This window comes from Heloderma suspectum, chromosome 1 (assembly GCF_057233095.1).
Source record: "Heloderma suspectum isolate Gila_16-S chromosome 1, 16-S_ref, whole genome shotgun sequence".
NCBI classification, from domain to species: domain Eukaryota; kingdom Metazoa; phylum Chordata; class Lepidosauria; order Squamata; family Helodermatidae; genus Heloderma; species Heloderma suspectum.
Window position 1 is genome coordinate 162,632,629 of NC_139458.1, and position 25,738 is coordinate 162,658,366.

Genomic DNA, 25,738 nt, shown 5'->3' on the forward strand with positions numbered 1-25,738 from the left:
AATTGCCTACTAAATGTTCATATATAGCAGAAATTATTCAACCCTAGGTCTGACTTTTCACATTCACTTGTAAGACAACTATACAAATCTTTAAATGTCTAGCTCAGTGCACTCCCAGGTAAACATGCTTATAAATACAATTTCTGTGTTTGCCCTTTAACAAACCAAAAGGTTCTTTAGCTCTATCCCTCATGAAGACTTTGGTGTTTCAAGGGAATCTCTCTTTTATGTGGTCTAGGTTGACCTTTTGGGCAAAAGGAACTTGTGATCATCCTGAAAAAAACAGCCAAAATTCCTGGAAGCACAGGGCTAGTAAATCTTTGGCTTTATCTCAGAATTTACGAGGAGAGATTGATGCTGATTCCTGCACTTATGTTTTACACTCCATTGATCTTGGACCGGCATGGCAACTAGAATATTGCTTGCCTGTGTTTTTCTCTAATTTGGGGGGTATCAAACAGCTATTTTATTTCTTTATGTTTTGCTTTTTATGCGATTTGTATGAAACATTTCAAGGAGGAAACTGTTTGCTATGGTACTTTCAAGCTGAATGCCTTGCCTCTGCCCAGTTATTGTAATTGTAAAAATAATCGGTCAGTGCTGTGAGCCTGCTAGACTCCTTCGCTTGTTCGCAGTCTGAGTCCATTGAGTAGGAGCCCAACTGCAGGAGTGTGACATAGTATGCCTGTCCTGGAGGCGTGCATAGCAGCAATCTGATCATTCAATGTGGTCTTAATGCTTCACATACTGCTTTAATGTGCAAGACTAGATCAGAGGCTGTAGTCAGATGAGTGGTTCTCCAAAATCTGCTTCAATAATGAGAGCTACAACTAAGGCTGCTAGTAAGTCTCTCAAAGATGGGACTGCTCTGGGGGATGACCTGTGGTCAAGCTAAGGTGGCTGCATGAAATCTTCACTCCTGCTCCTACTTGCTGTTTTAACCACTCTTGGTGACCTGTAATGTGCCACTAAATGCTCTTTATTATACAGGGAGATATTTCAACTCAATGGCTATCTATGGAGGCCACTCAGGACATACTGAATTATGAACATAGGGAAAACCACTAAACCATTCAGGTATGACCTAAATCATATCCCTTATGAATATACAGTGGAGGTGAGGAATAGATTTCAGGGATTAGACCTGATAGACAGAGTGCCTGAGGAACTGTGGATGGAGGTCCGTAACATTGTTCAGGAGGCAGCAACTCAATCCATCCCAAAGAAAAAGAAATGCAAGAAAGCCAAGTGGCTGTCTGATGAGGCTTTACAAGTAGCTGAGGAAAGAAGGGAAGCGAAAAGCAAGGGAGAAAGGGGAAGATATATCCAACTGAATGCAGAGTTCCAGAGAATAGCAAGGAGAGACAAGAAGGCCTTCTTAAATGAACAATGCAAAGAAATCGAGGAAAATAACAGAATGGGAAAGACTAGAGATCTCTTCAAGAAAATTGGAGATCTCAAGGGAATGATTTGTGCAAAGACGGGCATGATAAAGGACAAAGAAGGCAGGGACCTAACAGAAGCAGATGAGATTAAGAAGACGTGGAAAGAATACACAGAAGAACTATACAGGAAAGATCTTAATGTCCCTGATAGCCATGATAGTGTGCTCACTGAACTTGAGCCGGACATCCTAGAGAGTGAAGTCAAGTGGGCCTTAGGAAGCATTAGTAACAACAAAACTAGCGGAGATGACAGTATTCCAGCTGAGCTATTTAAAATCCTAAAAGATGATGCTGTTAAAGTGCTGCACTCAGTATGCCAACAAATTTGGAACACTCAACAGTGGCCACAAGACTGGAAAAGGTCAGTTTACATTCCAATTCCAAAGAAGGGCAATGCCAAAGAGTGTTCAAACTACCGCACAATTGCGCTCATTTCACATGCCAGCAAGGTGGTGCTCAAAATCCTACAAGCTAGGCTTCAGCAGTATGCGAACCGAGAACTACCGGAAGTACAAGCCGGGTTTCGAAGAGGCAGAGGAACTAGAGATCAAATCGCCAACATTCGCTGAATCATGGAGAAAGCAAGAGAATTCCAGAAAAATGTCTATTTCTGCTTCATTGACTACGCTAAAGCCTTTGATTGTGTGGATCACAACAAACTGTGGCAAATTCTTAAAGTGATGGGAGTACCAGACCACCTTACCTGTCTCCTGAGAAACCTGTACGAGGGTCAAGAAGCAACAGTAAGAACCAGAGATGGAACAACTGAGTGGTTCAAAATTGGGAAAGGAGTACGACAAGGCTGCATATTGTCACCCTGCTTATTTAACTTATATGCAGATTACATCATGAGAAATGCCGGGTTGGATGAATCAGAGGTCGGAATTAAGATTGCTGGGAGAATTATCAACAACCTCCGATATGCAGACGATACCACCCTAATGGCAGAAAGCGAAGAAGATCTAAAGAGCCTCTTGTTGAGGGTGAAAGAGGAGAGTGCAAAAGCTGGTTTGAAACTCAACATTAAGAAAACGAAGATCATGGCATCTGGCCCTATCACTTCCTGGCATATAGAAGGGGAAGAAATGGAAGCAGTGACAGATTTTACTTTCTTGGGCTCCAGGATCACTGCAGACGGTGACTGTAGCCATGAAATTAAAAGACGCTTGCTCCTTGGGAGGAAAGCTATGGCAAACCTAGACAGCATAGTAAGAAGCAGAGACATCACCTTGCCGACAAAGGTCCATCTAATCAAAGCTATGGTTTTCCCAGTAGTAATGTATGGCTGTGAGAGCTGGACTATAAGGAAGGCTGAGCGCTGAAGAATTGATGCTTTCGAACTGTGGTGCTGGAGAAGACTCTTACGAGTTCCCTGGACTGCAAGGAGGTCAAATCAGTCCATCCTCAAGGAAATCAACCCTGAGTGCTCATTGGAAGGACAGATACTGAAGCTAAAGCTCAAATATTTTGGTCACCTAATGCGAAGAGAAAACTCTCTGGAAAAGACCCTGATGCTGGGAAAGACTGAAGGCAAAAAGAGAAGGGGACGGCAGAGGATGAGATGGCTAGATAGCATCACCGATGCAATGAATATGGACTTGAGCACACTCCGGGAGAGAGTGGAGGACAGGAAGGCCTGACGTGCTATGGTCCATGGGGTCACGAAGAGTTGGACATGACTGAACGACTGAACAACAACAACCCATTCTTGAAGCTCACAACTGTTCAACTAAAGTGGAGAATCCATTTTATGCAGCCACACTCCAGGCAGGGAGGCTTTGGCCATAGTGTTAGTACCTTCTCTCTCACCATTCTATCCCTTTTTGGACCATCCCCTCTTTTGGCACCCAGACAAATATCTGCAGTATCAGGAATGGAGAGGAAATGGCTTTTGCAAGAGGCAAACTAATTTTGATTGAGACATTGGCCCTTTAATTCCAAGATGGAGAACTTTCCTGGTTGCAAAAGCACTAAATCAGTTCCTTCACTGCAGCATTAATCATTAAAGAGGAAACTCAGCAATCCCTTACACTTTTTGAGTATTTGTGTAGTGAGCCACAGAATAATCTAAATAAGTCTATTCCCCTGATATATAGCTGATTAGTGAATAAGACTTATGGGAACTCTGCTGGCTTCAGGTTGCAATGGGAAACAGTTTTGGATGAAAGGTTTTCATGGTCTCAGTGGACTCAGTTATGGTCAACCCCTCCACATAAAGCTATTTGGTCCTAGATTAGAGAGGCCGCCATGAAAGTTTTGCATAAATGTCTCCTACTAACGTTTCTAAGATCAATCCCGCTCTGTCCCCTCTTTGTTAGTGAGGATGTGGCTCTAGAGGTTCACTGTTGCACGTGTGGCTTTTGTGTCCTATAGTGGCAGAATTTTGGAAGATGGTGTTACAGGTACTATCCCATATAACAAATCAATCTAGAAATCATTATGGAGCTTTAATTTTATTGTCAGTATTTCCCAATGAAATTGAACAGCTATTACATAAAGACTTGCTGAGATTTTTGCTTGCTGGTACACGTTTAGAAATTGTAGTTTATTGGAAAATTTGAGAAGGACTCTCAGAAAAGCATGGATGGAGCAAATTTGGTCAATTTATCTCTTTGAGAAACTGACATACTATGAGAGTCCTAAGAGAAACAATCTGTTTCTGTGATCCTGCAGTCTCTGTACGTATTGGTAGGTAGGTGGGTGGATGGATGGATAAAAATGGGACTGCTCCTAGAGGTAATGGAGAAAAGAATTTCTGGATTTTCTGGAGAAGCTGGATTTTCTGATGTCCACTATGGCCAGAAGGGTAAATGAGCAGGAAGATGTTTGGTCTGCTTTCCAGCATTTGCTAGCATACAAGAACAAACACCTGAGCCTCTGTAAAGATTTCAAACCTTTTTTCTGTTTGGACGTTGACATGGTCATTTCATATCATGCTGAATGGTAGACCGTTGGAGAGCAACACTTGTGTGTAAGCTACTCATTTTTCCTTTGTTTTCAGCTTCTATATTTCAAGCTGAGACCCATAACAATGGATTTGAACAAATAAACAGCTGAAGGTGTCTAGTGGGAAGTGACCTTTGCTTTTTGTTTTGCTCTGGGGCTGGGGAAGAGGTAAAACAAGAAAAATTACAAGGAAGAATCAAAACAAGAAAAGAATTTGTGGCAAGGGATACTGTAGGAAGCTTTAATAACTTGTAATATGTGTAAGCCTTCTATTTGACCCATAGCAACAAGAAGGGCCATGTCTTGGTGTCTGTTGATGGTTGTAAAAAGGAACTGTTTCCCCCTTCATAATCCCAAATTGCAGTTTCAAAACAATGCTTTTATTAATTGCAGAAAGGAGATTCCTAATAGGAGGACAGAAGCAAAACAATGGTTGATAGGCTTAAAACTTAGTACAGTAGTCTAAGGCACTTCTTAAAGTCAAGATGTGAGGGGGAACTACTTACAACTCTATGGATATCCATATTCTCTCCACCTCTGGAGCCAGCCCAAGTAGAATATGCTGTTAAAGCAGGCTATTACTGATCTCTAAGCGTAAGTCTGAGTCTTGGTCTCTCCCTCTCTCTCTCTCTCTCTCTCCTCTGAGGCCATCCATGCTTCCCAGCAAATGTGGCTTCAGCAAGGTGTTAGGAAAGAGGTGCCCACATCATAATATTGACATTATGCCATCTTAGGAGCAAAGAGAAGATGGCAGCTCCTCATAGAAGCACCAGATGAGGTAGAAAGGCAGCACCTCAACAGACACCATCTTAGTTCTTTCTCTGCTTATCCCTGAGGGAGCCAGCCAAGTTTACTAGCCCTCTGTTGCTAGGCTCTGTACAAAAAAAAAAATGCTTTCCCCACTCTACCCTACTCCCATGTCAGGATACTTAGTCCTGTCACTTCTTAAAGGCTTACAAGTGATTTGCAAATTTAAAGTACCGAAGTGTCATATAGTTAAATGGCACCTGCTCTCAGTAGTAGTAGTAGTAGCAGCAGCAATAGCTGCTGCTGCTCTTCTACTTTTATATACACAGTGACTTGCAAGATAAAAATAGAGAATAAAGCAATCACAAGCATGAGTAATATTTAGCAATCACAAGCATGAGTAATATACTGCTTTTGTGGTTAACTGCCCAGATAACGTCTGTTATTGGGTGGATCAAAAATAAATAGATAAATAAAATCGCCTTGCCCACCTTCATACTGGCAACCTGTCTCCCCCAGCACCACAAATGCCATTACGTAGAGCAAAAAGCCATGGTTGTTTGCATATAATCAATATAGTTATATTAAACTTAATCTTGGATAAGGTCTACATTTTGAGAAAACTTGAGAGTAAGTATCTTGCTCTGGAAGTGAAATGGACTTAAATTCAGATGTAGGAGTGCACATATTAGAACATCAATGTCCATGCTAGAAAATACATATTTGACTGAAATAGGGCAGTATACCAAAAATATGAAACTATTTTCTTTATGTATCAGAATAAGAGTTGTATGGTGAGTTTCTCTGTGCTGTTAAAAATATTTAACTTATTTGATATAATTTCTTCTTTTTAAAGTTACTTTGTTTAAGAAGGCTGTAAGCGTATAAGTTTTTGTGTTAGCACTTGGCAAAAATCATGGCGTACTGCGATGTTTTGTGCAAGCTGTAGAAAAGTGCTTTATAATTCTTGCCTCATTGATCTTTATAATGACTTGGCGTGCTTCATGGCTGCGTGAAGATTTGAATATACATAGGCCTCACACATTCATTATGAACAAACTTTCCATTGCACCACTATTAATTCTCACATATAAGTGGAGCAATGATGTTTGCAGGAAGACCAACATTGATCTATATCTTATTGTAGAGATACAGAAACTCATGCCTAGTTACACTCCTGTATCTGGGCCATGTGCAATTGTAGTAGTTTACAGGGCCTGAATATATATCATGACTATGGAGATGCTGCTGAAAGCCATTTTCCAGTGTTGATCCATCCCTGCCTAGTCTGTAGCAGTAGCCAGTATTTATTATATGTGCCTCCTCCATCATGTTGCAAGTTTCCACACTGCCACTGTTAGTGGATGGTGGGAACATTATTATTGTACGTTGTTGTTAATGTCAGTCTACTTTTCTTCTGTGGAATTCAGTGCAGTGTACATGAGGTTCTGAAGTGGTTTCCCATCCAGGCACTGAAGGGGAGTTGCATGGCAAGTACTTAGAAAGATCATGGGTTGAGCTGGAATCTCTTCCCAATGGGAGGCAGTTTTGAGCAGCTTCTCCATAATGACAGTGACAATGGTTCTCCTGCTACTGAGGACAGAGGTGGGATATAACTCTCACAACGTTTCCATTCCAGACAAATTGCTAGTTTTGAGAGTCTGTTTCCAGACGTTTTTCACTTTGTGGAAGAGCAGTGCTAAATCTCTAATTGGATATGCCTAATGACATAACCCTAGTGGCTTATCAGATAACCTTTGATATCAAGGTGAATTGCTACCAACAGGATGTTTTTGCTTATAAGTGTAGCAACATTCTCTGAAGATGAGTATCTCACCGAGTAGTACAGTGAAGGTTTTAAGAAGAGCGGATATTTCCCAGAACATACGTCATAAAGTTATAGCTAAGTGGCAGCATTAGCATTTAGCAGTTGGATTTGGTCTATGATGGTTGGAGGCACTATTTAAAAATAAGTTTAGTTTCTGGATGCCATTCAACCACACACCAACCTTAGCTGAGTGGGATGAAGGGGCAGAGCAGGCAGGGACTTTCTTAGCAATTGTCTTGAGTGTAAATTCTCCTAAACCATTAGCCATTTCTAAAGTTGGGTGACTTCTCTGTGTACAAGCAAATTATTAGAAAGGAACAGAAACTTGTGATTTCTTCAATAAGAAACCTAATGGCACAGTGTAGGAGTCATGCCTTTTGCATTTGCTCATGGGATCATCCTGTAACTAATGGTCACCATGAAATTGCTTTCTATCTGCTGTGCACACTGGTGAATTGACTAATGACTTATACAGACAGTACATAAAGTTTAATACAAACTTTCTTTTGTTATGCTCACCATTCAGCGGCCAGCGCAGTCTTTGGGACAGACAGGAAAAAGGTCAAAGGTACAGTAGACTTGTGTGCTGGCATGCTAAGGAAGTCTTCATGCTCGATGAAGCCTTGCTATTTTGTGAAAATATGTATTGACTTCAGTTTTGTTCTTCATTTCTTTGGCAATAGAGTGTTTTTGTTTTGTTTTGGATTTTTATTTGCTTAATTGTTTGCTTTTGCTTTGCCTTTATATTTCTGGTGGCTTCTTGTTGCTAGACAGAGGAAATAGTGCTGCTCTTCGCTTAAACTTTCCCCCCCCATTAACTGAAGTTGCTTTCTGCTGATAACATGATGACTTCAAAGCTTTAACTGCTTGTTCTTTTGCCCTCCAATAATGAATGATTCTGTATTGAAAGTAGTCAGCATTCAAACATGAACAGTTTTGCTATGCGCTTGACAGTAAGTTAAATTGAGGAGAAACATCTGTGAACTGTAGACTTTTAATTATAAATACTTTTCTTTAGTCAAGTACAAAGTTAAAGCTAGTTCGGAGCCTGGCTGTGTGTGAAGAATCTCCTCCACCTCCCACAGCAGAAATTTCACAGGACATCCAGGTAAAAATAAAATTGAGTATGGGACCCCAAACCTGGTTTTTTGTGTTCTTTAACAAAGGATTGAAAGAGATGGGGAACCAGTAGTGCAGTTAGCTCTTTTGGGGAATATGCAAGAAAGTAGCAAAAATGTATGTACATATTGGTTCATGTTGGTGCACCTGTGTGTATGTGTAGACAAGCAATCATGATAGAATCATACAGTTTTCTCTTGAGTAATAAAATAAAATTTCTTAGGCTGAATAAATTTTGTCTATGGTCATGCTCTGTGTCTGATGTGCTCTGTGTCTGATGTGGCTTACACAGCTGATGAGCAGAAGGAAATGTCTTCTTGCCCAGCTTTCAGACTGAAGTATACACTATATCACTTGATTTTTTTTTTAAATGTCTCATTTGGAATACTTATGCATGTGATTAATATCAAAGGTTTAATACTGCAGCCAAGAAAATGATTTGTGGTACAAATTCCAGTAATTTTAGAGGTGTTTTCCTGAAACTGAAGCAATATTATTCATGAGTCTGGATTTCAACTATGCTGTAGAATAACTTTTGTGATACCAGTGTGGCCTTAATTATCCATCTTTTCTTCTTGCTGGGTCGATATAGCAGGGTCCTATTTGTAAGACTGTTAAGATTGTGGCCTTGTCTGAGGACACCTGACCAAAGGCAGTTGTACCATAATGTTTTCTTGTAGTGATTGAGTGGTATGTGTGACTGAGTGTGTTCATCTTTTTTTCTATTTTTGGCAAGTAGTACCAACTGTTGATTGATTGACTGGGTTCGGATGATAACAGCAGGAGAATAAGCCATGGTGGCTGCTCCCCCCATGACCACCATTTGCATTATTCCCCACACTACAGCATGAGCTGGCGTGTCATCTGAACCTGATGGCGGGGGCGGGGGGCGTCGTCGTACCTACCCTACAACCCACGATGTGCAGTAGAGGTTGTAGGGTGGGTATGACATTCTTCCGCTGCACCATATGCCGGGTTTGGATAACACACCAAGCCACGCTGCAGTGCAGGGAATAATGCAAATTGTGGTCATGCGCAGGGCAAGGGTAGCAGCCACAATGGCTTCTTCCCCCACTGTGATTACCCGAACGCAGCCATTACCTCAGTTAATACAGGCTTCTAGAAAGCCAAACTTCATGTTTCACATACACTTTTCCTTCTGAAAATTGACATGTCAGGATGTGCTATGCCAGTGACTAGGGAAGTGCTATGTTGACTGATCTCTTCTGCTTTTTCTGGCATAACTTGAAATGGCCCTGTTGGTTGATGCTGAAGGCAGCTTGGAATGCCTGATAATGGAGATTAGATGGCTGAGCAACTTGAGGGACAACTGGTTCTCCTTTCTCGCCTTTAGGATGTTGCCTAATTCATTTTAATTCTGTGATTGTGAAGGATATTCACGTTCCAATTTCAGTGAAGAGCAGTATTTCTAGTTTTGTTTTAGTGCCATGTCAAACAAGTAATTCATAGTAGTTCACAATTGATATTAAATTTCTAGAAGAGTTGTAATGGGAGAGAGGATCATAGCCATATTCTGGTATTTAAGTGTTGGCAGTCATGAGGAGATTTATTATAATTATTTAGCAAGGGTTAATTTTGGCTGCTTAAGATATTCTAAGGCAGCCTTCCCCAACCTGGTGCCCTCCAGATGCCCTGCAGCTCCCATAATTCCCAGCCAGCATATTGCCTTTTATAATGTGGGTCTCTGCTGTTCTTTATTTTCTGAGATGGGGGTTGCGTTTTTCTTAGTAAAGAGTCCAAGCTGTCTGTGCCAAGACTGGATAAACAATAGACTAACGTGGAAGGAAGCTCCAGTCCTAGATCTCCTTTCACCACAAAAACGTACAAGCTCTGATCCAGATAAGGATATGTCTGTACAGTTGCAGGTGTTTACGATGAATCAGGTGTGTGTTTGAATGCAGAGGGGGCATTTTTACAATCAGAGGAAAAGTTGATTTAGCTATGGATGGAAGAACTCGGTGTTGAATTTACCGTTGTGAGATTTTATTCAAAAGAACAAGCAGAATAAGTGCACCTAATAGTAACTTGTCTAAGTCTTTTACTTTTTAAAACTTTAAATTGATATTTGTCTCTCCCTCTCTCTATTTTTACAAATACACACACCCCAACCATATCTTATTCTCATGGTGGAAATAGTGCCTTTGCTACGTTCAGAACCAGGAGGAGGGACCTATGTTCTTAACAGTTGGAGATTTGTGAGAGAGGGAACGAGAAGGAATGATTTGAATTTAGAGGAGGATCCTGGCAAATTTCTAGAGAAGCTTATACAGAGAGAAGGGAGGGATTTATAGGATCTGTCCAATGATACCATTGGAAAAGGGCCTAATGACAAGAGGCTGGCTCAGGGAACAGGAATTGAGAGGAGGAGCTGGCGTCCAGTATTCTGAAGTAGGTGGCAGGAGTTATAAAAGAAAGCTGAGATCTTTTTTCACTTAAAGGACCTCCAACAGGAATGTAGTTTTTCCACTCTTGGCCAATATGAGAAGACACTTAGGTCAGCATCCAAGGTGAGACTAGTGGTTTTCCAGGGAAATGCATTGCACCAGCTAACAGTGGTGTTGCGATAGAGGTCACATAAACTAATGCATTGTAATTTACATTAGAGGTAGTGTCAACTTGCATACTGCCCTTTTTGTATTTTGGAGCCAATAGATCTGAAAGCAGTAGTGTACAATCTCTGGCTTCTGGTGTCTCTCCTTTTCCCAGTTTAAGAATCCTAAGATCATTTTTCTTTCATAGACAGGGTATGCCTTCTGTTATTGCCTTACAACCTATGCTAAGATCCTCAGATTCTTATCGGGTAAAACAGCTAATTTTTCTGGGGCAACCCATACCTGCACCATTATAGCATTTATTTTTTTTTAGGATCCAGCTTATATTTCTTTTGGAGATCTAGGTACAGAGTCTTTTTGTTGAGTATATACAAGAGTGCTACTTTGCACTTCCTATCCCTTCCTGATATCTATGGTATAATGGAGGCAGGAGTTTGAACAGATCACAGATTTCTACATTCAAACCCAAGGAAACTATCTTTTGCATATTTTTAAGTTTGCGCAGTAACCTATTAACCAAGAACAGATCTATAACATAGCACTGTATTATCTTCTGAAATTGATGGGTTTCTCACCTTGTACTTCTCTTGGAGTAAATATCAGCTGTGAGGAAGTCAGGTTTCCGTCAAAATAGAGGCATTTGTCAGTTATCCTCTAGAACAGTTTTTGACAGATTTGTTTTCAGATATGGGACTATTACTGTATCTTAACTGCAGGATGTATGGTAGGTTGAGAGGAGGTTGGATGGATGTTTGTTGAATCCTAAGTTCTGGGGTGCTTGACAATTGAAAGGAGTAAAAAGGCTATGAAGTGAAATAACTAATCATAGAGCGGGACACACAAGAGCTGTCCTCACCTCCTCAATTACCTATGTCATCAAACTGCAGCTGAAGCGTTTAAGTTTCTTTGATTCAGTAAAACATGGAGTGATGTGTCCAAGATGTATGACAATTTTTGGCTTCTTTGGCCCAATGGATTGGGCTTTACTTTATAGCTGGGTAGATGGACCATGGGCAGAAAAAGGAATCAAATGAGGTACCGATTATATGCTTGCTAAATGCTAAAGAGTGTGTAATAATTAGTAATGGATGCGGTTTGTATGTCATGATGATGGTGGGTTGTTTTAACCATGGGTTATTTGCGACCATGTGGGAGCAAATGAGCGTGCTGCCTCCCGGCTGCTTACCACTTCCACTTCGCTGAACAACCCCATTCTTGGGTCGTTTGGTGAGATATCTGAACCTGACCTTCTCGGTTGTTGAGGGAGAAACAGCCCAGAGTTTTAACCCAACAACAACAGAGTGCTGGATTCAGACGTCATGGGGAATAACCCAGGAATGGATGTTGTTTACCAAAGTGGAAACAAAGCAGAAGCAGTGAGCGGTCAGGAGGCAGCATGCTTGCTCACTTCTGCATGGTCATGAATAACCCATGGATTAAACAACCCACCATCGTTGTGATGTGGTGTTTCTGAGTTGATTAATGCTTTTGTAAGCACCAGTTCCACCATGAGTATGTTGTGCTGGTAATAAGACTCCCTGCATGTTTGGGTCAATTTATTTTAAGATGCTTTCACAAACATTGCTATTGCTGCAAGGAGCATTAGACTGGACCAAAGTGTTCATAGTGGTAAAAGGACAAAAATCTAAAAAAATTGTTTTTAAACGATTGAGTTCAAGAAGTCTCCCTCCTCCCCAAGATGCTTTGTTGTTGGTTTATATATTGAAATATTTGTGATACTGTTGCGATGATACTTCCCTTTCTTATCTACCCTTTAAAGCAGAACAAACTATTTAATGAAACAATTCATGCAGAATATGTTACAACTCCACATTACTGGTGGGTTTGTGTATGTGTTTCTGGGATCCATAATAATTGTATTCTCTGGCAAGATTCTCAACTTGAATTCCTTGGCATTTCTCGAGACTGTTGAATGCTAAAGTGAGTGTCAATGAGAAATTGAACAGATACTTTATTTATTCTGCTGCTGTTTTGTTTTTATCATTGCAAATCAGCATTGTGAGATCTGTCATGGCTAAGATCTATAGAGTTGGTTCCAAGCCATAGTCAGTCTTTTTCGTTTATCTATCTTTGAGATATTCTCCACATCCCTGTAGATGTAACTTCTATTCACTTCCATCCACCAAAATAGGATTTGGATGTAGATCTTTGCTTGCACAAGTTTTATTTTTTAAATCCAATGGGGAAGGCTAAAAAAAAAAAAAAGATCTGCGCAAGGGAAAGGCTAGCTCTATAGAATATATCTTCACTATTTTTCCCTGGATCAGTTCATCTTGTGAGTGCCAGAGAATGTAGATCTGCATAGTCTACTCTGCTCTTCCACATAGGTCCTAACCATTACACTGTGCAAGTTCTTTTCCTCCATCATCATCATCATCATCATCATCAATAATATAATAATAATTTCATTTCTATTCTGCCCCATAGCCGAAGCTCCCTGGGTGGTTCACAACAATTCATTAGAATTTGTCAGTTTTATTAAGACTCCTATCCACTATAATTTAAGGCTGCTTCAATTATCAGAGTCTCATACAATTGAAGGACATTACTAGAAAACTATTAAGCATGTGTTTAGAAATAACTTTTTAAGTAGAAAGAAACTTCACTATCTTCAGAATTTCAGACTAAATTGCTTTCTCTCCTTTTAAATATGGAGACTTGCAGTGCAATCCTATACATGCCTACTCAGAAATAAAACCCGTTGAGTTCAGTGGGGCTTACTCCCAGATAAGTAGGTGTAGGATTGCAGCTTATGATAAGCCAGCCTTCTTGAAAAGAGAATCTCAGCAATTCCGAAGTCTCCTTGGCTGCATAGAAGGAAAAGGGAGTGGGGAGCATACAAGCCTGACGCTTTGCTTGGGCTTGTTCAGGCTCATCGACCCAGCGCAAAACCACAGTCTAGCATTACGTTCAAAACGGCCCTTTTAGGTAGTCTTGGCTCCTGTGCTGTTTTGTAGGAAATTAGTTTACCATCAGTCTCAAAAAACCTTCAGGGAAAATATTAAAGTGAATTATTCTTTCATTTAATTCACGTTCATATTTTCGTCGAAAGCTTTTTGAGACTCATGGTAGTTCCCATTTTCCATTTATATAAAATGGATAATTATCGCAATTCTGACTGATTACTTCTTGTTTGCAACTAACATGTTATGTTCTCTGGTACTGTTGTTGATTGCTTAAAATGACACAGTTTTCATTATGGGTTGTATTTCTTGGGGGAAAACTGTTAATTTTACTTCTCAACAGGAGAAAGTTCAGATCCAGCTTACACAATCTTTTGAAAAGGAAGAGAAGCCCTTGAAAGATGAAACTGAAAAGGAAAAATCCACTGATAAATTACCCAGGAAAATGTTATCGAGAGGTTTGCTATCCATCATTCTGTTCTTAAATCTACTTCTGTGTTGAGAAGCCTTTGTTAATAATGTTTACTTTAATGTATCTTCTAATATTTACAATTCCATTCTTCTGAAAGTTTGGAAATATTTTCCAGGAGATACCTAACTGTTACCCCGTTACCTCTGTGGTTACTCCCATGTATAAAGCTTCTTGCCCATGTTGGTTACATACCACATTTCCACTATCACACTTCATTAATGAAGACTAGAGAGTGGGATAAGCTGGGCTGTTAGGCTACCTCAACCCCAATTTCCTCTTTTCTTCACCCTGGTTTTGACTTTTAAAGGAATAGAAGAAGCAAGATCAAGATGCCTAGGAAGAAGGGGAGATCCCATCAACTGTTCTTTTATTGTATTGTTTATTTCAGTGATACAAATTACATACAACAAACAGATTACATACATAACAACAACAACAACAACAAACAAACAAAAGGGGAAAAAAGAAAAGAAAAAGGAGAACACCCCCCCCAAAACCTAACATATACACAAGATGCTTCTAACTATCTGTAACAACATTAAATAATGGGTTACATCAGGATCAGGGATCATTGCCATTTAGGCTATCTAATAAAAATATAAAATCTTAAAATCTATTAATTTTGTATTTACTACTTCATTGATGACAAATCTGTCAATATGTCTTTCCAATACTTTAATTGATGCTCTGGAGGATTATATAAGGAGTTTTCTGTATTTATAAATAAGATAAACGGAACCAAGTTTCTTCAAAATTGTTCATACATCTTCCTCCTTTTACATATTTTAATTTACTTATCAGTTTTTCTAATAAAGCTGTTGTCCAGACTATTTAACCAATTACACTCTGTAAGAACATTTACATTTTTCCATTGTTGAGCAATTTCAGATCTAGCCACAACAAGGAGGAATCCAATCAAGTCTTTATGTCTTAATTGATCATTTTGTCCAGAAAATATAGTCAGTAATAATAGCTCACACTGCAAATGTATTGTCTGATTCATCATTCGTGACAGGAAAGAAATCACTGGTTCCCAAAAGGATTTCACTATTGGGCACTCTAGCCACATATGTTTAAGGGATCCTCTTTCACCTCACCCCCTCCAGCAAGTAGTGGATATATTTTTACAGAAGTGTGAGAATTGGACAGGGCATAAATGCCATCTATGTGTCACCTTCAGCACATTTTCCTTTGTCAAAGCTGATACGGATCTATATGGAACAGAGGTCCAGATCTTGTTCCATTTCTCCTTCAGAATGTCTATATCTAAATCTGATTGCCGTGCAAGTTTAGAACCACGTAGTATCCCATATTTCACTTCGATTAGCCAATTATGTATGCCCGGGACTTGGCCTCTAGTAATAATAGTAGTGACACAGTAGTTTTCACAAATAGTCAAGGGCCTTAATGATCCCATTAGCTTGATAAACTTTTGTTAGTTTATTAGTTTGAGATCCCATTAGCTGTCAGGTTCCATTTTTCTCTCTACCCTTTCTAACAGGGTGGAGAGGGAGAGAACTAGAACTAGACGAGTACTGTGCCTGGACCTGACTGGAAACATTTTTTTCTTCTCCCATTCTTCCGTTCAGAAGTTGGAGGCTGAGGAAAGACCTCCATCAAATGTAGAGCACAAACCTATGCATGCTTACTTAGAAGTAAATTCCATTGAGTACAGTAGGGATTACTCCCAGGTAAGCATGCATAGGATTGTAGCCCAAGGGACAGGAGTTTCTCTGGGCTAAGTTCCTTTGTACCATCCCATGAATGTGTGTGTGTGCGTGTGCATGTGCAGTAGAGTGGAGTGGAGTGGATAGCAACACACTTGAATGTTGCTGTGATCTGGGTTGAGAAGATGCCTTAGTCCTTAACTGTACATGGCATTTTGACAACAAGCAGATACCAAATCTATCAAGACGTTAACAGAGGTCTGATGCGACGGAAAACAGTAAACATGGGTGTAAGGTTTTATGATGAAAAAACAAAATGTAAATTCTAGAAGCTGATCTCTTGCAAGTTCTTAGAAGGGTCCATGGACATGGTCAAAGATCAGCCTTGGGCCAGGCTATTTGGAAAGTTCCCAGAAATGCTTTTAGGATATAAATAAGCAGTAGAAAGGGGGCAGTGAATTGATAGTTATGGGGTAGATGGTTTAATCTCATACAGGGAAAAAGTCATAACAAATATGGCCAACTGCTTATCATTTTAATGGCATGTTCTACTCCAGTTTGTTGCTTATATATGTTCTGATATAATGCCCGTTAGACTGGCCAAGGCTAATTAATGCAGTTCCTGTTTAAGACTGGGCTGCAAAATCTGGGAATTCTGTAGCATATGCACATATGTGAAATTGAGGTTTTTTCTTCCCCTGCCAAAACATATTAGGACTAGAGATGTCAAATTTTTGGAAATTTTGAAGCTATGCGTGGGGGTGGTTTTCCTGGGGTTTTCAGAAAAAAAAACATATTGGGAAAAATTGAAAAATAAGCAGTATTTATTTTTTAAGCGCTCTTTACAGATCTAAAGTAACTTCGTTGCCTTAGGACAGCTTTCCACAAGTCATTTCGTTGCAGCCTTGTGTGGCGCAGAGTGGTAGGCGGCAGTATTGCAACCGAAACTCTCCCCACAACCTGAGTTCGATCCCAGCGGAAGCTGGGTTCCAGGTAGCCAGCTCAGGTCGACTCAGCCCACCATCCTTCCGAGGTTGGTAAAATGAGTACCCAGCTTGCTGGGGGAAAGGTAGTCACGACTGGAGAAGGCAATGGCAAACCACCCCGCTATAGTCTGCCATGAAAACGCCAGCGCAAACGGCATCCCTCTAGGAGTCAGTAATGACTCGGTGCTTGCACAGGAGGAACCTTTCCTTTTTATGTTGCTAAAGTTATATATAACTTGGTTTGCTCATAAAATTATCATTGTATTTAAAAACTTTAAAAAGTAAACTACAAAAATAATTTGTAATTCTTGTCTGAATAAAATATACTTTTACATTTAATATACCAAACAATTTTATCAGCAAACCAAATTATATACATTACATATTTTCAGTTCCTATTTTATGTCTGATCAGAAGGAACTTCAGCAAGTAGTCCCTGAGACATCTAAATCATCCAAGTAGCCAGAAGAAGCAGGAAGAACTGGAGACAAAGGAAGACTGGTGTAGTGCATCCATTCCTGTTTGTGAGGAAGTTTAGGGAACTTCCTAAACTTGTTCCTGTTTATTCTGGTGGCAGCAGTTAATGGTTTTGTAGCTGAGGCAGTATTCCCTAGCAGAGTGGTCTAATTGAGAACTTTATTAAAAACTGTGGCAGTGAGTTCTATAGACCTAAGTTTCAAAGTTAATTAAAAAAAAAACATAGGTGGGATAATCCATACCCTGTTCCATTGTATCTGGTGACAGTGGTGGGATAATCTACATGATTTTTTCACATGCAGGTTTTAGATTAGAACTACATTAACTGAGTGCTGCAGCATTTAACTAGAACAAGTCCAGAAACACAGGACTCTGTAGAATAAAACCCAAACTGTCAAGAATGCACATTTTCTTCCATATTGTGTTATGGTGACTGTACTTACACGTTGTGAAATTGAACATGACTTTGAGCATTCCTAAATGTTTAACAGTAAAAAATACATTAGATCAATAATTTTAATAAGAAAAGGAAGAAATAACTATGCTGAGAATCTTACAGAGAAGATTAAAAAAAAATTCCCCATGGCTTCATTATTTTCAGACTTTTACATCTCTAGCCTTCTATAAAAGTCTTCTTATTACATAATTGTTAGAGATCATTTTGGGGGGAGTAAAGGCTGGGTAACAATATTATACACACACACATCTTAAATTTTTAAAAAATTATAATCCAAAGAAGTTCATTTTTTTTTCTGTTGGTGGGGGGGAACAAAATTGATTCTTGGGGGGGAAAGGGGGGGAGCTTTCCCCCCAAAATGTTCCTGAGTTTTTTCTGGGTCTTCATATGTCTACTTGTAGTGCCATAGAATTAAAAAGAAAGACAAATAAATAAACAAAACAAACTGCATGTGTGTGTTAGGCTTATAATGTGACACTTTTGATGTTTTTGAATTGCAGGATGTTAGTTGAAGTCTCATAATTAATGAGTGACCACAGTGGCTGGAATCCTAACTTTCCTTCCATGAACAGACTAGAGTTTATGCCCATGGAACAAGACTTTCTTAACTGCCCCTTTCCTTTGCCCCAGAAAACCTGCTTGTCACTTTTGGGGGACCCTTGCCTTGGCAGTAGTGTGGGATATGGGGGGAGGGGGAGTTGGTGGAAATATCTATCTCTGTCTCTCTCTCTCTATCTCACACACACACACACACACACACACCCTATTTGAGTGGAGGAGCAGTTTAGTATCCAAGTCTATGTGAAAATAAATTTGCAAACTTGGTAACTCTAGTTATTAATATGTACAGTGGTAAGCTCTGAAAATATAAGGGGTCTGGTTTTATTGAAGGAATTAATGAATGCCCCATAACCATGGATTTCTATTTTTATTTTTAGATTCTAGCCAAGAATATACAGATTCAACTGGTATAGATCTACATGAATTTTTAGTAAATACGTTGAAAAACAATCCCAGGTAAAAAAAAAAAAAAGTTTTGGTGGTTTCTTAAACGAATCTTAAGTTTACATTTTCTCATTTATTTTAATTTGTTGTACTTATAACGGCCTCAAATATTTCTCTACAGCATCTGGTGTAAAGCCTTTAAAGACTTAAAATTCTGCACATTCTGCATCCTGCCTAGTTCTTCATAAGCTTGTTTTAATTCTTCGTATTCATATATTTATATATCTTTCTGAATATGTATAGGATAAGAATTCTTATAGCAGGAATATATACAGGAATCTATTTTAGTTGAGGACTAACTTGATGGAAAGCATGGGCTACAGTAGCTGCATTCAGACTTTGCACTACATCATAATTTAGCATGGTGAGAACAAGCTGCAGTGATTTTTTTCCTCCTCCAGTATGGCCATAAAGAAGAGTCTAGAAGCTTTCACTTCCGTTTTACATTAACTGCAATTTGCAACACAAACGCAGAGGGATTGCCATAAAACCTAGGAGGGAACTTTGTATATGTTTGCATGAGTACTAAGATGCAATTTATTATTTCACAGTGCCCAAGCTACACATTTCCTTGGACACTGTGAAATAATAAATTGTTTCTCATGGACAAAATCCAGCTTTTGTGGGTTTCAGACATGGCCTAGCTTACTTCAACACAGTTTATTGTGCTATGCACCTGCCAGCATTTAAGAATCTTGTTTGTTCAGCTGAACAGACCATGTGCTCTATTTTTCTCTCATCAAGGGAGTTCATTTGCCATAAACAAAATTATTCAAGTATAGTCTTTGTGGTATGGCTGTGCTGCTCATGATCTAATATTAAATTCTAATCCGGCCATGTATCTGAGAAACTGATACAACAACATTCATAATTGGTAGCAATAAAAAAAGAAGATTGAATATCTGTTGTCAAGGCCCAGCTTCAGTACTGCAGTGGGCCTTGTAGGTTAGGTTAATCAGGATTTGATTAGAAGTAGCCTGGAAGGGCTTTGGCCTGTTCAGCCTCTGGAATGTCAGAGTCTGTGTGAGTTTATCTCTGTCAGTGTTATCAGAGCAGAGCCAGGAGGAGTCACCCAACTCCCTGTCCACCTGCTGGTCTGGCCTGGGCAGGCAGGGAGGCTGGAACCTGTCCGTGAGAACCAGACAGAGGTGGGGTGGGGTTTGCAGAAGGGCCGCCCAGGTTGAAACATCAATGCTGGAGGGCTGAGCAGTGACACCCTTTTCAGACAGGGTTCTGCTGAAAGGCTAAAGGTCCTTGTCTGTCAAGGAATCTGGAGAGGGTGTCTTACAGTCGCGCCTTCCCTTTTAAGCTGATGCAAAAGCGAAGAGCCTTTTCTAGGAACATCTCGTCTTCGTTGTCCAAAGCTTTCTCTGTTTGGATCCATCATCGTCTGGGCTTTTGGAGGCACTCTGCACATGGACTCTCCCTTAATTGGAACTTTGGATTGCTAAAGACTTGCCATGAAAAGTACTATGAGGCTTTTCATAGACCTGAATTCTTGTTTGCTGTGGATTGTGTGTCTTTGTTTGTTGTCAGTTCGGTGTACCAGCAGGCTGAGTTTGACCTATGACTTTTGGACTTTCCTCTGCCTGGACTCATGCACCGTGGAGTTACCAGTGCCAAAGCAGTGGCATGGAACTCCTTGCATGTGTGGGTTTATCCTTCCCTTAGTCTTGATAGACCTCAACCATGTAGCCTGGAGTTATCAACAAAAGATTCAAAGTTGGACTAACTATGGGTGTGGTTTTGTTTAGGCCTTTCAAGAAATTATCCCTTGATTGCCTGAGGAATCATTCCAGGAATCATTCCCATTCCTTGTCCAGGGTTTAGAACCCCATGTATGGATTGCCTGGGTTAGATACACCAGGACTCCTAAGTCCCTTCACTTGTGTTCAGAGCTGTGGAGATGGCAATGGGGAAATCATGTTGATGAGGATCTCAGTCACGGTAGTAGTGTTTAGTTTTGGACTGTTCTGGAATTACATAGAGCCTATAGTTACCGACCATCAGCTTTATGATTTCTGAAGAGTGTAACTGTTGAGCTTTTTCCATGGGATTTCCTGCAATAAAGTAATCTCACTAATGTAGGTGTCCAGTGTCAGAATGCCTGAGCATGTGTGCTAGGGGGATCAGAAAACCTGACATCTATTTACGCTATAAGGCTATATTCAATATACTATAAACTAAACTCATTTGCTTTAACATTTATCCTGCTTGCACAGGCAATGCACAGCACTGGGTTTGTCTGTTTTCTAAAATGTATTAATTACTTTTCCACAGGAGGCACCTAAGGCAATATACCATTTCTAATATGACTTAAAATGATAATACATCAGAAAAATGAGAGGAGTGCAACAGCAGGATCTTTCTGCTTATTTACTTACATTGATCACATTGACATCCTACCCTTCCTCAAATGAACTGAAGGTGGTGTTCATGGGGTGAACTCATGAACGCTCTTGCTTCACAGCAACCTCTGTGAAATAGGCTAGGCTGTGTTTGACCGGCCCAAGGTTACCCACTGACTTTCATGGCTGAGCAGTCATCAGAACCAAGAGAAATGCATCCTTATTGTTGCTGTCCAAACCTGTGCAAGATGAACAAGCTGGAGCAATTCCTATAAGCCAGCTATGTTTTCTGAGGTTAGGGGAAGGCTGTGACATCTCCAAGTATTAGCAGTTTTCTTCTCTTATTAATGTTGTAATATATTTTCATAGACTTGAGGTTTGGGAAATCCTTTTATAATGAATAATATACTTGATTAATAAGTTCACTATTTCAGATGTACTAGCATTTCCTATATGACTACCTCTTTTTAACCTATCCCTCTGTATTTTTGGCTTCCAGGGACAGAATGATGCTGCTGAAATTAGAACAGGAAATCTTAGATTTCATTGGTAATAACGAGTAAGTGCTATGGGTTTGAAAGAAATACATTTATATGTACTGTAGTAACTTTTATGTAAAACTAAAACTTGCTGCTTCATTTCAGAATCCCACGAAAGAAATTTCCCCCCATGACCTCTTACCATAGAATGTTATTGCACAGAGTGGCTGCTTACTTTGGACTGGAGCACAATGTGGACCAGAGTGGGAAGTCGGTTATAGTAAATAAAACCAGCAATACAAGAATGTAAGTTAGGCTTCTCTTTTTGATTCATTAATCAAGCAGTCCAGTTGTCTGGATGATGGAGAGTTTTAACCTACAGATCAAAGTAGAGGAACTTTTTTTTTTTTTTAAGATTCTTTCCTTCATTGGTTAGAAATGATTCCTAAAATTATGATTCTTCCATCTCACCATGGTCAAAGGCACCACTAATTCTGTGGGAATCATAACCAACAAGGGGTCCGTTTCTGCTTCTGGAAGAAAAACAACAACACCCTGCCATTATTTCTCTATCTAAAAATCTCCCCAGTACTGCGCCTCCTTCATCTTGTGAAAATAATTATTTTTGAAATATAATAATGTAGGGTCCAGGAAATAGAAGTCATTGGGCCAGTTCGTATGCTCAGACAAGCCACTTTGGCTTAAATAAGCTGTGATGGCTTGTTTAAATGGGCGGCATGTGCTGGGCACCATTAGCCTACTTACTTGCCCAGGTGTGGCTTGTTTTGTTGTCCGAACTTGGGTGGCATGGCTTGTTTGAGGGGGCCATGGGTTATTTGAGGGTTGTTTCCCCTTCAAGCAAGCCATGCTGCCTGGGTTTGGATGACATGGCAAGCTACGCCAGCGTGGGAAATTAGGTTAATGACGCCCAGCATATGCTGCCGATTTAAACAAGATGCTGTGGCTTACACCACCGTGGCTTGTTTTGATCATGCAGACTGGGTCATTTTCTTCCAAAAGGTACTAGCACCAAAGGATGCTAGTAAGATAATTAAAATGAATTATTGGGTTAGAACTAGTTTTTTTCTTGAGAACTGCCTGTTCTCTTTGTTGTTTCTTCCCACCCATAACTATTTAAAAACAGCATTTAAATTGCTGAAATGCTAAATGATATTTGGAATGGAGTGCGGCAGCCAAAGTGAAAAGTGTCATCATGCAACATTTTTGCATAATCAGGAAACTACTTGGTATCTTTAGAATTCATGTCCAATATATCGATTTCATCTGAAAAAGCAGCCTGCCTCTCTCTTTTCCTCTAGCAGCATATGAAGCCATTTCACTTAACATGCAGCTGATTCTTGCATCATTGCTCCTTTGTAGGAAGCCCCTAGAAACATTTCCACTGTATGTGGTCCGGACACAGGTGTACTTAACCTAGGCTTGCCATGTCAGTCAATCGGATCATTCAGAGAGTTATAAGTTAAGAGCCACAAAGATAATTCATGTATAAGTAAGGGAGCTGTGAGTGCAGGTGAATGTTTAAGGGGTTCTTTGCAGCATCTCCCGCTCCAAAAGAGGCAAGCCAGTGTTCAGGTTAAAAAATATAGCTCACCTCTTTGGGAAGGGAGTTGTTGGAGAAAAATCTCCAAAGAATGCTCCCAACTGCACACACAATTCCATTCACAAAATATTTTATTGAATCATAGTAGAGTGATAATCACTTAGTTATATACCCTAAGTTTGTTTGTTTGTTTATTTCATTTCTATACTGCCCAATAGCCGAAGCTCTCTGGGCGGTTCACAAAAATTAAAGTTTGGCCTATGTTTTTAGTTATGTTTGAAAAGAAACATGATCTTGCAGAAAAGCAGAATCTGGTAGTTACTAACTGCTAGGAATAGTTTTATTTCACTTGTGCCATTAATATTTTGTGCTTCAAAATGATGCAATGCAAGTATTTCCATTTTTCAGTCTGTAAAATGGAAGAATTACCCATCAAACTCTTTGTTTAAAGACAAGCTATATTATAGATTAAGATGTGCTTATAAGATGCAATAGAAAACCATTTTTATTTGCTTGCTAAATCCTTTCCCTGAGGTTGTCTATCCTACTTTTAAATAGATAACTTTGATACATGATTGGTGAAGATTTGGGGAGTTGGAGAATGTGCTACATTAACAGATGAGTTCTTCAGTATGAAAAGGATTTTTGATATTCTTAAAAATCTAGACTGGTATCTGGAAGCCCCAATAATAATTAGCAGGCATTTCATATAACCAATAGACTATGTCAATTATTTTTAAAGGTTTTCAATGTTCTTATTTTATATCTCAAGTGATTTAAAATAAGAATTTAGAAAGAAAACCTTGGAGATCTACTCCATATTGAATAAAACCCAACTTACCTTTTCCTCATAGGCAGATTCCCCGCTCCAGTGCCGATCAGTGCTGTTAATGACATCATCAACCCAGTGCACACTGGGACGACTCAGTGGAGTGGTGATTGCAGGGCAGTAAATTCAGGGACCTTTAAGAGAAAAGAGGTAAGACAGTCTAAAGGTTCTCTGAAGTGCCTGCTAATTACATTTGGGTAGCCAGTAACTCTTAGGTAGAGTTTGGGAGGTTGTTTTTCCCCCCAATTATAATGGAGTTCAGGAATTACAAAGTAACCTGATCCTGCTTTTATGCAAGTCTCTTGAGTAACAAATAGGGGAAGATAAACATAGAACGTGTGTGTCTTCATGCACCACAATGCATAGTTACCTTTCAGCTCCTTAGAAAGGATTCATATTATTAGACCTGCTTGGTGCCAAAAGTTACTTGGGGCAAGGACCTTATGATTCCATCAACAAATAAGATTTTTCCCCTGAAATGCAGGTTTTTTCTCATACTATGCTTTGTTTTTAAAATATACACATTTTGTGATATTTCTCTATTTCTATGTCTTTCAGTAGTAACTTTTAGTAAAGTAGTGCTTTGTGTTAGCAAGGGGTCAAACACTGGGTTACTCAGGTTACTCATGGAAGCCCAAGCTACTCATAGAAGTCCAGAATGGGATGTTGCTATGTTCTGGCTTTGTTACAACCAGCGAGTGAGGCAAATGGAAGGGCCCCAAGTAACACACATCCAATTTTCTCATTATTCGCAAGTTAATGCTTTTTTGGCTCTTAGCATTACTCAATATCTGTATTCCCCAAGAGGACTTACTCAGATTCACATATGAATGAAAGGACACAACAGATCCCAGACTACCCCAGACCCTTTTCAGAATGTGCAAATATGGGTCAAGAGAAAAGGAAGTCCTGCAAAGTGTTCTGATATATTTTATATGACAGAAGCAGTGGTCTAGTACCCAAGTATATGTGCAAAGTTGTTTCCTGTCAGTTGGGGCTGGGAGGTTGTTCCTCAAATTTAAAGATCCAGCTAAAGTTCCAGAAATAAACAATGCTAAATATGATTTATTTAATATCAATCTTTTTTAAAGACCTGACCAGAAGTTTTGTGAACATATAAGAGATGAAAAAGGTGAAGATTTTCAAAAGCGGTACATCCTTAAAAGAGAGAACTCTAGTCTAGACAAAGATGACAACCAGGTAAATGCTGACTGTACATAGTTGTCTTGGATTACACAGTTATACTGTACAGTGGACATTGGCAATTAACAGCTTATTTAATTTAGATGCGAATACGATTAAAAGATGACAGAAGAAGCAAATCTATTGAAGAACGAGAAGAAGAGTACCAGAGAGCTCGAGAACGAATATTTGCACAAGATGTAGGTATTTAAATTACAAGGAATTTTCATAGCATCCTTGACTATATATAAGACAATCATGAAACTAGAATGTATATTTGGTTCCTAATACTTGAAAAAATATTTCTGCTGTTTGTGTTATCTCAACTTCGATATATATTGGATAAGATAATACAAATGCTGTTATGGCACTGTTATTAACAGTAACACTCAACAGTGTATGGAGAGAGCATTAAGAAGATGGCAGGTGAAGCAGCAAGTCACTTGGTAGCCTTCTCAATCTCTGTGTTGTATCCTTTTGCCATGGTAGCCTCGCTCATCTCCATCTTGAAACTCTGGTCAATTTATTTATTTTTTAGTAATACTTATGTAACACGTAATATAATATCCCTAAATGGTTCACATTAAAGATATTAAAAATCACATTATTAAGAACAATTCCAATTACGGTAACAGTAGAAAACAATACAAGGAGCAGTAAGATGGAGCAGAATATGATTAACTGCAATTAACT

At 39.5% G+C, this 25,738-nt stretch overlaps 1 protein-coding gene across 6 annotated transcripts in view; it reads left to right on the top strand.

Annotated features, from left to right (window-relative positions):
* The window catches only part of R3HDM1 (R3H domain containing 1), a 106,128-nt gene that overhangs the window by 43,188 nt on the left and 37,202 nt on the right, over positions 1-25,738 (top strand). For 4 of the 6 annotated variants that reach the window (XM_084809351.1, XM_084809341.1, XM_084809332.1 and 1 more), the window contains 6 exons: positions 13,926-14,040; positions 18,580-18,658; positions 21,494-21,553; positions 21,639-21,779; positions 24,955-25,063; positions 25,150-25,245. In XM_084809351.1, coding sequence (XP_084665477.1) covers positions 13,926-14,040; positions 18,580-18,658; positions 21,494-21,553; positions 21,639-21,779; positions 24,955-25,063; positions 25,150-25,245 — 600 coding nt within the window. Of the gene's footprint in view, positions 1-7,492; positions 7,535-7,984; positions 8,075-13,925; positions 14,041-18,579; positions 18,659-21,493; positions 21,554-21,638; positions 21,780-24,954; positions 25,064-25,149; positions 25,246-25,738 lie in introns of all 6 variants that reach the window. The other 2 variants (XM_084809361.1, XM_084809322.1) reach the window with 1 other exon arrangement.